A 15,045-nucleotide genomic window follows, 5' to 3' on the forward strand; every position below is an offset into this window, starting at 1 on the left:
GAAACCCAGAAGTCTCAGCCCCGTGATGCAGGCTTAGGCACTTGATTAAATTATTGCACTGATATTTTTTTTTCTTTTCCTATTGCCATGCTATTATCACCTGCTTGATAAATTGCACATATTAATGATCCATGAAAATATAGAGAAATAAAATTAATGAGGAATTTCAATGTCTGGAAACTTTAGCCAAAAACCTAAAAGCAAAACCTTAAAGACACAAATTTCAACACAACCAAAGTTCTCAAAGCCGTAACTCAGCTGCTGTCTAATCTGTAGGTGCCCCAGGGTTTAAGTTTCTTTTTGGTCTATATTTATGCCCTCTTTTTGAGTTTATATTGAACAAGATATATTACTCTTGCCTGTATTAAAAAAAATATATAGCAAAATATTGTATTTTAGATGGATTCATGCACAGCAACAGCTAATCTGGAACTGTCATCGGTCTATGGATGACTGAGATGTTAAGAAGCCCATCAAGTCTCTCATTTGCTATATTATCAGTGCTGATCAGTGACAGTTCACATCAAAAGAGCCTGGTAGTGGGCTGTAAAGCTGTTGTAAAAGATCCAGGAATCAGAAAAAAACTCCAAATTTCTTTCAGCTAAAGCCAGGTAGTGCATTACACCCTGCTGTAAGGATTAAGTACATCGATTGATTCATTAACTTCATGGTGTCCACAGTGGGACTCTTATTTTAGATAAACTTTTCTGGCAACCATACACTGTAAGTGTGTCAGAGAAAGGGAGGAGAAGAGTGCAGACCTCAGCTCTGGAAAGTGTTTTCTTGTATGGCAGCAGCTGTATTTCTGTGATATTGCATGTATTTAGCTGAAATTTATGGGTGGAAAAGAGATTAGTTAGGCACATGTAACATAAAGAAAAAGAGAGCTACATTAAACCATAGCTGGAATCTGCGGCTGGGTCACGGGAAGACTGTATAGATCAGCTAGACAAATTTCAGAGGTGCGAGAGACGTTCACCCAAATACCGTGCTTCCCTCTAAAAGTTTCTTGCTTGCAACCATTATAAACTGAATTATTTCTGGTCAGGAAAAGATGGGAGGACATCCTCCCATCTTATTTATTTCATACCATTTGTAAGAAATGTGAGCCTAACTCTTGCTCGTAGCTGTCCTGTGCTTGTGTGGGAAACCAACACAACTTTACACCCCTTTTCTTGTTTCTAGGCCTGAGCTTCATTTAAGGATTTTTAACATCGATGGAGTGTTAAAAAAGAGATCTTAGCAGCAAGCTAAATGATGAGTCCTCTCATATGGTGTCTGCTTAAGGGACCTTAAGGTTCCAGGATCCGATGTGTTCAGGCAAACAGGGAAGCAGACTAGTTTCAACATCCACGTCATAAATCAAGAGCCGTTAACGGAGTCCGGTACATTAGGAAGCAAATACATCAGCAGAGATTCACAGAGCTTGAAATATTCAGGGCTCCAGCCATGGACACTTGGCTGTGGTCTCTTCCCACAAAGCTGTCCAAGGGAAGCGGTTGGGCTGGAGAGGTTTCCTCCAGCTCTGTGAGAGTCTCTCTCGCATGGCTCTGGTCCAAACCAAAGCAGATATCCCCAATTTTGGTCGGGAGGAGAAATGGAACATCTTTATCTGCTGTTATCTGCGGCTTTGGCCATGGTCTCTATGAAATTCTGGCAATGCATTTGGAGAAACATGCCCACAACAGAGAGAAGGACAGGGCTCTGGGCCTTTCCAGCCTGGGTCTGCATGTGCTGCTGGTGGCTGGCTCAGCACCCTAGCACGGAGGCAGCCTGCGACTCTTTTTGTTTCTCATGCTTTTCCTCCCTGTTTCACAGCTTTTTTCACGCTTATCTATATGCTTTTGAATACAGTTCTGTCATTCAACTAGCAAGAGGACTCTCACAGCTTACTATGAGTTTTTTTAGCAGTTGGGACTTTCTTTGGCGGTCCTCTTGGCGGTGCACTGGAAAATTAACAGTTCAGATCCCTCACAATGAAATGTGAGATGAAAGGGTCAGTGCCCTGTGTCTTTCCGTCTTATAAATACCCCTGACTTTCAGCTTTGCGGAGAGACAAATCAAGCTGCTTGCTGGGCTGACCTCCCCTTCAGACATCAGTTGATAGTCTTTCTCCCGACTTGAGGAGTAGCCTAAGAAGGGAAGAGAGATTTCTGAAGTGAAAAGTGCCCTATGATGAGATACGGGAGCCAAAGAGACACAAACTGCTCCTGGACTCCCAGCCTGTGGATAAGAAGCTAACTGACACTTATGAGTGAGTGGGGAAAAAATGCCTTAAACCCTTGTGACACTTATATAACTTCAGGCCCGGGATGTTTTCCGTATAAAGGAAGGATGAGTATTGCCAGGGGCACCTTTCACGATAAGAGCAAGCCAATAAGCTCTGAAAATGGAGAGTTACTAAAAAACAAGCCTTCAGGAAAATCCAGAACATTCCCTATCAGGCTTGGGTCTCTCTTGGCAGCAGGGCACAGAGCTTGGGCAGCTGCTGGTGGCTCCCAAAACTGGCATAGGTCAAAGACCTGAGATGAACCAGGGGTTTGGGCGATACGGGTGGGATTTTTGGTGGGGAGGATGCTGAAGGGTGGGAGTACACAAAAAGAAGAAGAAAGTGCCGTGTTTGGAATGGGGGCTGACACTATGGAGCAGAGGAGACATGACTTTGCTTGGTGAGGTGGGCCCAAGGCCGTCATTTTTCTGGGATCTTCCTAAAACCAGCAGGTCCTGCTTACTTCTTTCGAGCCTTTAATTCCCCTCCAAGAAACAAAATGGGAGAGCATGGAGCACATGACCACCTGAGGTCCCTTCCAACCTGAGTTTTCCTCGAATCCTACTGGGATGGTGTAAAGAAGTAGGTGCTTAGGAGCAACCATTGATACTGGAGCTTTGTAGATAGAATATATGAGAAAGACAGGGAAGGGAGATGGGGAGGATGATCACCATGGGCCACCTTTGAATGTAGACCTGTACACAGTTCTTTTGCCAGGTGATCCTTAAGATGCTGCTGTTTGGTGGCCCATTAGCTGATGGTGGTGAAGTTGTCTGGCATGCTGCACTCAGGAGGTAACTGCCAGGCTGAGCCTGACCTTGTCTGACCAAATTTAGGCCATTTGGGACAGGTATTGGCAATGGAGGGAATTCAGACCAACCACCTACTTCAGATGTTTGCTCCCTTCCTAGTTTTGAGAGAGCGGTAGATGCCTCCAGAGGGGTGGCTTGACCCATCTTACCCAGGTGTAGGTGAACACCTGCTGTAGGGTTTGTTCCCCCTCAGAGCTTTGTTTTCTCCCTCTACAAATATTAGCACTACATTTGGTTTCTGTGTTCCTCATCAAACCAGGTGCTGCAGCCCCTCCTGCTTCCCTAGGAGCGATGGGAACCACAGTTCTTTTACAAGCAACTTGAAAAGGGACCGGTCTTCAAACTCACCTGCCTGCTGGTGTGATTGCTACATCACTATTGATGTCCACTAGGGAAGTGTCTGGAGGCAAAACATGCAGCTGCAGAGGTCTAAAGACAGGCTGAAAAAGGCTGGGCCTTTATGCTTTCAGGAAAGCATGTCCCCTGCAAATTCTTCACTGTAGTCCCATCTACTGACATTTAACGCCAGCGCGTCCCAGCTTGCTCCAGGCAAAAGGACATCCTGGGCACCAAGAGAGTGCACAGGACTTGGGTAAGTTTCATACAGCTCATAGGTCTTACCTAAAAAATACGTTTCAATCTCAGCGTTAGGGTCCCACATGGGTGCTTTTTGCTGTCTTGCGGTTGCTTTCCACTCCTATCTCTGTGCGTACTGTCCTTTTTGCCGGTTGATACAAGGCGGCAAGGAAGCGTGTGTGGCAGGTGGTGGGTGCGCAGCGACAGCCCTGGTCCTCTGCGAGCTGCGCCCTGGGAAGCCAGAGCTGCCTGACCCTGGCATCTGCACTTGCATCAGTCTCCTGTTCCTCCTCTCAATCCCCACCTGAGGTCAAGCTTTGAAAGAGAGGTCAGCTCCATTTGAAGGCTGTTTGGAGACTGAATCACTTAATGATGAGTCATGTGAAAATTAAATTGATGCAAATGTTAATTTGACAACCTGAAAGTCTGGAGAGGGTTCCAGCCAGACCACAGGCTTTGTGCTAATGCAGCTGTGCTTCCGCCGGCCCGGAGGAGATTTTACAGCAGGTAAACACGGAGTGGGAGAGACTTCCCTACACCAGAATTATCTTTTCTTCCCAGAGTCTGACTCATCACAGGTATCTCACAGGAGGGGAATCTCTGCAAAGAGCCTGTATCACCACCCTGTCACTGCCTGGCAGTGCTCCTGATCAGTGGCCCTGATTCTGGGCTGCTGGATTTTTTGTTATCAGCATCAAAGGTGCTGGACACAGTGCTGCTGCCTGACATGCAGAGCGGCTGAACACTTCCAGCTCTCCTAATAAATCATTAACTACTCCAGAATGATCACTGAAGTGTACAAGGAAATAAGCAATTATCTCCTGCCCTAGAGGAGCAGATCCTGTCAAAAATGAGAAAGTGTCTGGGGATAACAATATAACTAGAATAATTAAATGCTCTTTTATGTTTGTTAAATTCAGGATTATATTCTAATTTTACCCTCCCCCCCCTTCAAAGTAGGGGGTAATTAACTTTGAGGCATCATTACTGGCATTGACCGACCTTCTCGTTGTTTGCGTGAGAACAGTCATGACGTTTTGCACCTGCTTTGCACGGATGTGAACGACTGGAGCAAATGTAAGGAAGGGAGAAATAGGATCTGTACTTGCCACATACAGACAGATGTCTTAAGGTCACGCAGCCAGGCTTACACAAGTGTGGCAATGCCAGAATTGAGGTTGTCTCCGTGGCGCTTGCAGCAGACCATCAAATGGTTGCCGAGCCCTGTACAAACTTTTAAGACTAGTTAATGATAGGTTTCTTACCAAAATACAGCCACGTCAGTGCGCTACATCAAGTGACATTTGAAATGCCCTTCATTTCCAGATCATGATTTAAGGCAGAAATAGAATGATTTGCTTTGTCAAAAGTAGAGTCCACTTGGAAAGCTTGAATTCTTTCTGTCTTTATAAGTGATGGTTAAACCATGGGAGGTTTGTTTACCCTGTGTCTAAAAAACAGTTCTGGCCTGCTGCATTTGGACTTGGATTTTTCATTCTTTTTTATTTTTTTAATTGTCTCCCAGCTCAGGAAGCAGTCAGAAAAAACTTTCAAATAAGAGTTATTATATTACTTGTTTACCTAATTAGGCAATTGCTATACTTTTCTTAATCGTATATATTACATTACGTATTTCAAGACTGGTTCACTTTGAATAACATTTCTGAGCATCATGATAGGCCTTTAATTAGTCAGCAAGAGGTCAGAAGAACGTTAATGGGTAACATTTGTAATTAATTTAAATGAAACACAGCCCCAGCTTCCTTAAAGGTGATAAAACCATATCATCTTTATATATGTAAAGTTTGTCTTTATGCATATAAATATAGAGGGCTTCATAAAGACTCCACAGAATTCCTGCCTCCTCATTCTCTACCTTTTCTGACCTATCTGGATTACATCTGACTGTGTTATTATTTCAGTTGGGAACTGATAAACCATTGCAAGTTAAACACTAGCAGTGCTAAACTTTGGCCCAGGAGGTGAACAGTATTCATGGAGTCTCTCCTGCCTCTTTTCCTGGTGCAAGCCGAGTTACTTGCTCTGGAGCAGGCTGCACCGGCAGTGTTTCCTGGTTGGAGTAGAAGTCCTGGTATTCCCACAGGAGAGACTGAACTTGACATACTTTCAAGCCAAGAAATGTTCAAGACAAATAATTTGAACAAAGCCGGAAGGAAGTACTAAGATAGAACTAAAATCTTTGTTAATCAGCCAAGGGTAGGGGAAGTGTAAAATACCAAGGGACAGGTTCTGCTCTTTTATTCAGCATCTTCTCTCTGCAAATAGCACCAGTAACATTCCTGCAGGGCAGGCATGCTGGAGACGACTGAAATGTAAAATGTTTAATTTGCTTAGGCAGGAAAACAGGAAGAAACAAAGTTTCTTAGTGCAAACAAAGGTTTCATGTCTGTCAGGCTGATTTTGTCCCAGAGAACTATAAAAAATATCAGACAAATGCAACCTATGGGATAAAATATCAAAATCAGAGAAGTAAAATTTTCCAGGCTCAAGCAGTCTATTGATTTCCTTTCAGCAACATGTAGCTCATTTGCCACATTGCCAGCTACTACAGATTTACTCCATGTTGCAAAATAACTTGACGTTTCACTTGGTGCTCCCAGTACCAATGGCAAGCAGAGCAGAGTCTGGCTTCCATTACACTGTCTCACCCCAGATAAAGCTCAGTTGCTGTGGCTGAGGTGAAAGTATGAGAAAGTCTAGCTCTCCCAAAACCTAAATTCTCATCAACCAGGGAACAAAGAACTAAAAATTAATTAGCAAAGAAAAAAAAATATTAAATGTGTGCAGTCTTAGCAATGAGGTCTTGGTTCTTCAGGGTCCTTCTCAGTGAGGTTTGGAGGGGTGGGATGGGGAGGCTGGTGTTGGCTGTAGGGTTGGGAGCATCAGCCCTGGGAAGAGCATCAAGCGAAGACACGAGTGCTAGGCGCACTGTGCATCATCCCAAACATATCTGGCAGCGGGTGTACCTCCCTGCTGGGGACTCTGATTTATTTACACAGATGAAGGTTTAGCTAGCTTGTGCAGGGTGAGGATGAGGATGAGGGAAAGGTCAATGGCAGCGGGCAGCACCGCTGTCCTTGCAACACCCACATGGCTCACGAGCTGGGGGGCCCAACCAGTGCCCCCCCAGGGATGCAGCACAGCCTGAGTCCCGTAGCAGCCAGCAAAGCATCCGGCATCCAGCACTGAGGTCACTTGTTTGTTTGTTATTGTCATTGCCACTTTCTTTTTTTTTAACTGAAGGATGTGGGGGGTTTTATTTATTTTATGTTATTGGATCTCACTGAGCCTTTGTAAGAGAAGGGAAGTGTATGTGGGAGGAGCGAGGGGGAGGTTATTGTACGGCTGTTGTTAGAGACGGGGTTAATGGCCCAGAGATTTGATAAATAATTCTGTTTAATTTAAGCCTCGGGAGCTTCTAATCGAATTGCATCACCTGTGGTTCTGCTGCTTTCTTCCAGGCCAGAAAGAGAGAAGAAAAAAGCCCGACAGAAAACCCCGACCTTTGCTACAACCAGCTGTGATTGGAGGCTTTCCAAGCCTGAGTGAGCTGGGTGAGGTGGAAGGGAGGCGTGTTCCCTCTAAAAGCCCTTTCCCTGGAGAGCCCAGGCTATGGATGCCACAGCCAAGGCGCCGTTTGAAGCAGCCTGGGCAGCTGGTGAGGTTATCACGGGTAACAAGTCAGCCAAACACACAGCAGGGGATGTAGAGCGGCCGCTTTGCTTCATTTAGTGGCAAAGCAGATAGCATGGTGTCCCCCAAAAAGCTCACCCCAACGTCAAACACCAGCTTTTGCATTTTCCAGCGGCTCATGAGTAAAATAAGCCTGGGGGTGAAAGGGAGAGAATATGCCTTGGTGCTGCTGACGCCGATGCCTTGTAACCTGGGTAGGGCAGTAATAGCTCATCCTAGAGCAATAAGAGCTACAAAATATCTGATTTTATTAGTTATTGCTCTTTCAAACGGATAAGCAGTTTTCAACCAAAACATAGACTTTTAAAAGCTTTTCTTCTTTACGCAGGTTAAAACTGGGATCTGTGTCCTAGAAGTTGCATCCACCTTGCTGTAGTATTTCGAAAATACCTGGAGCCTCAGGCTGTGAAAGCAGAGCTTGGAAAGCAATGCTCGGGGAAGGCTGCTAATGACCTGGAAGATGACTGATACTTATCCTCACTGAACTGGCAGTAAATGTGAAAGAGATAACTGCATCTTGATTTTAACAAATTCTTTAGATTTCCATCTCCACGAGCGCAGGGTTAGATTCCTACTGTGCACGCATCTTTTTTAGCTCTCAGACATCCATGCACAGCTCCACTCAGGTGAGAAGGGGCAAGAGAGACGTGGAGTGGTCCCAGCAGCAGATGCTGCTGCACAGCAGCCTTTATCTCTTCTGCTCACGCCATTCAGCATACTTCTCTCTCTGTTATGACTGGGAAGTGGCTCAGATGTATCTGGGAGCAAAGCAGGCTGCAAGCAGTATAAGCTACACTGGAAAAAGGCACCCTTATTTTGGGTTAAAAAAAAAGAGAAAAGAGGAAAGAAAAATCTGCAGAGGGATTTAACTCTAGAGGGTTCATACAGCTAAAAAATGTCCCTGTTCGAGTCAAAGCTTGAAAACCTGGTAAAGCCGGACACAGTGAAGGGAATGATGTGCGAAATGCAGAGGGGATGTGTAGGGAAGGAGACAGATTTGCAGAGGTGGCTATGCAGCAGGGGGGCAAGGAAACCCAGTAAAGGGCTAAAAGCATGCATGGCAAAGCCAGGGCAGTGCTGGCTGGGGAACAATGCATGACATACGTCTTTTGGGGCATGGGAAGGAAAGCCAGGAGGAACTACAGCACGCAGCACGTTTTTCTGAGCTCAGCTTTTGGTGAGCATCAGTGGGCTCAGAATCAGTCCCATGGCCCAAGGCAGTGCACGAGGTGGAGGGGACATGGGTCATGGGCACGGGAAGGAGCAGAAAGATGCAGCAATAGGGACCTGTGGCTGCAGACACCTGCTGTGCAGCACCTGCAGAAGCTGAGCTGGAAATACCCATCCCATCCATGGAGAGAAGATGGAGCTGAAGTAATTCTGGTGGGTACTGTCATGAAAATACTGTTCAGGTCACCATAACTAATGTCCTTCTTTTAGGGGAGGGCTGTCACTGGGAGACGAAGGGTGCCCGAAGCCAAGACCGAGGCACGGTTGTGTATGTGCATGCGTGAAGCTTGCACGGAATCAGCCAAAGGCTCACGTTGAGTCCCGTCCCTTCAGACTCATTTTGAGGGACATTTTTTCTCTGTTCAGACCAAAGACCAGGCTATCCCTTAAAAACTACCCTATCCCACGCAGCTCCGCAGACGGCTGTCTCCTGCAATCAGATCAGGACTGGCAAAAGCCTGCATCTGAACGGCGATGCATGGGCTTTTTAAGAAGCCATGTGAGAGCAGGCACTTGCCTTCGGGAACCGATCACAGGGTGAAGAGCAGGGTGACTTATTTTAGCAAGGACACGAACAAGAAGAGACCACGGCAATCATCTGATTTGCCTTTCTGCACAGTGAAGGCAGGCCATGAGAATGTGCCCAGCGATTCCTGCAGCCATCCCAGGCTTTTCTGGGTGAGGCAATGGGCACCAGCTGCAACATTTATAATTACGTGCCCCCTCCCCAAGCGTGTGCCTACCCATAGCCCAAGGAATCAAGAGCTGAATTCAGATTTCAGAAGAATATGTAATAATGATAATCACAATAATCACGCTAGTGCTGTATTGCCTACATGGATGTGTTTGGTGGGTGTGCGTGTGTCATTTGGGGGAATTGAGCACATGCTCATGCACTATTGACCCTGTTGTTTTCCTGCCATTGATTTTTAAAGGAAACATTCAATTAAAATCCCATTTAGTCTGGCTAGGCAGGAGCCGGTATTATTCAACTGATAAAGAGAAGATAAGGCTTCAGAAGCTTCACATGTGTTATGGGACTAACTGCTGAAGTTTGCACTAGGACATAAATCCTCCCAGTAATCTGGTTTGCTTGGATTAAACACTGCAATATTCAGGCTGACTCTTTATTTCTGTGACATCTCATGGACCCTGCAGCCTTGAGCTTGGTGCTACGGAGCTGCACATAGAAACTGGAGGGGTTTGGTGCCTTAGTGTGGGACCAAGAAAGCTGGTGGGCAGAAAACTCCCTGTGCTAGCTCAGAGAATGTGGGGAAAAAAAGCACCACATCTTCAATTCTGCCCTTTGCCAAGAATTACAGGTCTTCTAGCGGGTGTTCCTGCATACTCAGGCTTTGTAAACTTTAATTAAGGAACAGCTGAATAGCAATTTTAAATAAACACATTTTCAATGTAGCTCTCTGAAGTTGGAATTAGTGGTAATTCTTGTGTAGATTTAACCATTTATAAAAATGTCATGCCCTCTGTAGAAGGAAGCCCTGGATCAGACTTTTTTCAAGTGTTTGGACCTATGTTGTCAGAGGATCTCCAGGCTGGACTACCATAAGCACTGACCATTTATTTCGGTGCCTGTACAGAGTGTCTTTAAAAAAATGCAGTTCTAGTCCTACCTGCTGAAGTTCCCCAAGAATAATCTGCTTATAAATATCCCCTGAAGTCAAATATACCAATCATATGTAGCCTTCAATTTGAAGCTAAATTTACTTTCCTTTCTTGTATATCAGGCTAATTGAATTACTGAAACAATTGTGGAAGAGGGTGATTACTGCAGCATATATGCCCGTATTTTAGTTGCAATTAAGCTAGTTTCATAAAGAAAGTCACTCTTTCTGAAGCAAAGTCCCTAGTTTATTTAATGAAACCAAACACTTCATTTCCAAAAAAATTGAGACTGTGCAAATACAATCATTATAATCTAATTCCAGAAGAATTAAGAAAAATATCAATCCAGGAATTCATTAAATGCCTTATGTGTCAGGATGACCTTTAAGGTTTGCTAGTAATCTACATTTTCAAATTTTTAGGCCTTTTTTTTACAGAGTCTTAGAGTGAACAAAGAAGCACTGATCATATTTGTTGCTTAGCAAATGGAGAATTTTCCTGACCATTTTATGTCTACATATTTTACTGTGCATCAAGGTGACAGTTGTGGGCTGCAGGTTACAAGAGAAATAAGGTGCACTGGAAATGTGAGTATTGTGAGCTCTTCTTCCACAAATGAGTAGGAGTTATTTCAAATAAAACATCAGGGATTGCATCTGCTATCCAAACTCTCAAAAAAGTATGTACCACATCTTCTCACCCTTCCACCTGCAGAGAATTTTTCTAATCAGAGAACCATCTTGCCCCAAATCTGGCATCATCCTCGGGGTTGCTCCTGGATGGAGCCTGGCCCCGTGTCCTCCTTCCCCAAAAAGCTAAACCATTTTGAAAAACAGTTGTGTTTTACTGAGAAGGACTGTGCACAAATCTCTATTACATTCTGGTGGCTTCCAAGAGAGTTAATTATTGTAAAGTTGGGTATTTTATGTATCTGGATCATAGGTTAAATGCGGGAGCCACAGGGAACAAACCATGGACAGGATTTGCAGAAAAAAGACTGTTGCCCAGGGCAGCCACCTACCAGGAGAGAGAAAACCACCATGCTCCTGCCTACTTTGTCTTGGTAAAAGCTCTGAAACCTGCTGAGTGACCAAAATGCTGGTTTATGGCATGGTGGCTACTGTGGTTTGGGATACCCAGCCCGGAGTAGGAATTGCTACTGGATCTCATGCCTGCTGGAGGCAGTGGAAGTCCAGTTCTTCAGTCCAGACTGACTCTATCCCATAGCAGGTCCCATCCCTGCATTTCTGGGGGTAAGAAACCTGGATTTTGCCCGCACAGCTGAGAAGTCACGAGACTGCATTAAGCATAAGCTCCTAGGGTCCTCAATAACCATCTCATTTCAGGATTTCCCACTGCCTCCTTGGTCCAAATCTTGGCCACCAGAGAAGGAGAGACAATTATTATTTGCTTCCTGGGGATGGGAAATGGGATAGTGTGGGGTGGCTTTGCCCACGATTACGCAGAAAGGCTGGGGCAAAGCAGGAATCCCATCCAACCTACTGCTGTTATCCCCTCCCGTTGTGTGTTTGCTGAGACCGAGACTTGCTGTCGCAGAGAAAGGGTCTGATTGACAGTGCCAAGGGGTGCGAGTTTGCCTGCCCCTACAAAACAGGTACGTCCCTCTTATGAAAGGACCACCTGCTAAGTCCTCAGCCTCTCTGCTATGGCTATTAATAATCACTTCCCGTGATTTTCATAGCTTTCTGATGCGGACACTTGACCTCTTGTAATTGTGTTCAGATTTCCCACTCATGTTTCACAGGATATCCAGCAGCCGTTGCGCTGGTGACGGGCTGAACCTCTCCTCCTCGCCACCCAGCTCCGGAGCCCTTCTGCCGGTATCCCCACTTTCATCTCAACAGGCATCTGCCACGCCGGTTTTCTCTCTCGTCGCTGCTCTGGCAGCTCTCCATTATCTGTATTCAAATTTAAACATCAGGTTGCACCTGTTAGTTTAGCCGTTGATTGGGAGGAACCGAAGCGGAAAGTGACCCCGCGTGTCCAGCTAAGCAATCCCTTTCTGCTAATGGAAAAGAGCCGGCTGCACTAAAGCCGCCAGCGTGTTCCTCCAGGCTATTTGTATCTCTAGTGTTTCTGCCTTATTGACTGCCTCCTTGGAAAATAATTCTGTTGCTTAATTGATTGTATCATTTCTTTCTTCTTTTTTTTTTTTTTCTTTTTTCTTTTTCTCCCCAGTCCGTCAGCCTAGGAACTTTATTTCTCACTTTTATTTGGTTGCTGCTGTGCAGCAGGAGTTGATGGTAGGATGGCAGGCAGCACACGCTTGTTCTTCCAGACCATGCATTAGGGAGTTTAATATCATCTCAGCACAACGTCTTTCTTCAATGAAAACCAGGTGGGTTTTATGCAGCTCTGGCTTTCCAGGCGAACTCCATTCACCTCCCTCCGCTGCTTTGCACAAAGGCTTGCATTTCCCAGAGGTGTTCCCTGATTGTGTGGTTTCCCATGTGTCCGTGGGTGGCCCCCAGAAATGGGTGCTTCGGAATGAAAGAGTATGAAAAAACATTTGGCTGGGGACCTTTCTCAAGCAGCACAAACCACAAGAGTCCCTCAAAATGCCATATCAACACAGCAAGCCGGGTCCTCCCCGGTGAGAATAACCATCAACCGGGAGAACCATCATCCTGGGCCCCTGTGGCAGCCCAGGACACACTCTAGGGGGGAAGTAAAGACAATGCATTTTCCTTTCTTCCTGCTGTTAAAACCTCTGAAAGTCACTTATTAAGCTCTCCCTCGGATCATCCCATTGCAGCCCGTATCTGGATGCCTCACAACAGGCCATAAGGAGCTTTCAGAGATCCCTCAAGCAAGCCTCTTCCTATCTCCCATCAGCCAGCACCTTCTCAGGGAGCTCAGCTCAGATAAGAGATGTTCTTATTTGCTTTGGGTTCGCAGTGTGACATATGCATTCCTCCGGTTCTGCTGAGGAGGGATGATACCATGTGTATTAGACAACAAGGAGCGTGGAAAGGGAGGGCAGAACAGCCTCTCAAGTAGACCATCGATGACTATCTGCTAGCAAATTTAAAATAAATCGGGAAAGAGTTCTCATTTACAACTTTCCCTCATTTTTCCACTGGCTAGCAGGCAGGCTTTTGCAGCCAGGAAAATAACAAGCATTTCCATGAGCTGTTTGTTTGACACGGTATTGGAGGAAGGTAAATGATTGTGTCTTGGGGGTGTTAATGGGGTCATTTCATGCTGTGGTTATTGGTGGTGGACTGATAGAATGAATTATGTGCCTATAATTATAATTTTTTGCTTCTGGGTGGTCACCATTTCCCATTGTAAATCTGCTTGTCAGGGCACCAAGACATTTTTCCGTGGGTGTTTCTTATTGTTATTTAAAGGTAGGGAAATAATTTCAAAAGCACAAATTAAGCTTGGTTGCCAACAGGAAGGAGATAAAGTTGACTGAAGGAAAAAAAAAAAAAGCCACTGGGAATCTGACAGTCCTTCCCACATGCAACCACACTCCTGCGGGATGGGGGGATGCGTGGGCTGCCACCGGCCCCACGTTCGGCTCTGACGTGAAGAACTGGGAATCAATCACTTTGATGTCTTATCTTATCCCTAAAGATAGATAGCAGTGGCCTGTTTGGTGACTGTCATAGTGCTACTTTAACAGACACTTTTGAAGTACTAGAGCAGCACTTCAGTGGCTGTTGTGAGAGCGGAAAAGCTGACACCAACGCTGCTTTGGGAAATGGCCACCAGGGATGTGGGGAGGATGATGTGTTTGTGCTGAATGGCATCTTTCCTCATCACCCATGGGTGTCACAGCTGTGACTGTTGGTGGGTGGCTTTGTGCACACGTCTCCCATGCATGTGCACCTCTGCCCTGGGCACATTTATGGCTCTGATAGCTTCTGCTCTAGCAGAGATGCACTTGCTGAGCGTGAAGGCAGCAGAAAAAACCAGGGAGGTGTTCAAACACATTCCTCTGTTTCTTGGGGCTTAGCTATCTCACTGACATTTTGGGTATCCAAACTGAGCTGCTGAATCCATCCCTGGCAAGTATCTGTGGACTACATGAACTGGATTCCTATCAAATTTGCAGCAACCTTCTCCCTAGCCTTGGCAAGCACAGTCCTACTGGGCACGTACCTGTTCACAGCATTTCCCCACCCAGTTGCCCTGGCTGGCACACCTCTCTGCTTTTACATCTCCACGGGTTTGCCTTGCTGCCTTGCTTTTTGCATCAGGCACAGCCGTCTGTTTGTATTTTCCAGACCTCTGCTGCCTCTTTTTGCTGCCTCTAATTCCCAGCTCTAACCTGCCCCACACCAGACTCTGCTTTTCACTCACAGAATTTTTGAACAAGCATCTTTGTGTTTTCCTGTGGACACCAAGAAACTATCTGAAAAATGCCCTTATTGCTCGCCTTTGAACTTGCCTTTGCTGCCAGAGAGCCCTTGGTAGTAATTAAGTCACTGATGGACGAGCTTCACGGCCATCATGCTGACAGATACCACTTCATCATTTCCCAGTAATCTATTGCGCCTGTTATTAAATGCTGTCTTTTCTTTAGGTTGGAAATTCTTAGGAGGGCTTTTTATTCTGCATTTTTAGAGCCCCAGAACAAAGATATCCTGAACTCTCTCGAGTGTCATAAGAACTCAGGTGATGAATAAAAGAATAGTAATTTAGAGCTGGCCACTTCTACCTAGTTCAGCGGTGAGGATAAAAGTCAGCTGAGTTGCTTTCAAAATTTTCTGGTTTATGCATCAGGCTCTGTTCAAAATTTTCTGGTTTATGCATCAGGCTCTGTTCTTCATCAGCTCGGCTAGTTTATGT

The 15,045-nt window shown here is 45.5% G+C and overlaps 1 protein-coding gene across 3 annotated transcripts in view; it reads left to right on the forward strand.

The window, feature by feature from the left end:
* The window catches only part of EXOG (exo/endonuclease G), a 48,163-nt gene extending 38,146 nt beyond the window's left edge, over positions 1-10,017 (forward strand). Inside the window, exons 7-8 of one of the 3 annotated variants that reach the window (XR_008821347.1) lie at positions 7,140-7,336; positions 7,700-10,017. Coding sequence is in view for 2 of the 3 variants with exons in the window: in XM_056335471.1 (XP_056191446.1) it covers positions 7,140-7,202 (63 nt within the window). In the remaining variant the exon portion in view is untranslated. Of the gene's footprint in view, positions 1-7,139 lie in introns of all 3 variants that reach the window. The other 2 variants (XM_056335471.1, XM_056335472.1) reach the window with 2 other exon arrangements.
* Positions 10,018-15,045: the final 5,028 nt, after the last annotated feature.

This window comes from Falco biarmicus, chromosome 4 (assembly GCF_023638135.1).
Source record: "Falco biarmicus isolate bFalBia1 chromosome 4, bFalBia1.pri, whole genome shotgun sequence".
Lineage (NCBI taxonomy): Eukaryota > Metazoa > Chordata > Aves > Falconiformes > Falconidae > Falco > Falco biarmicus.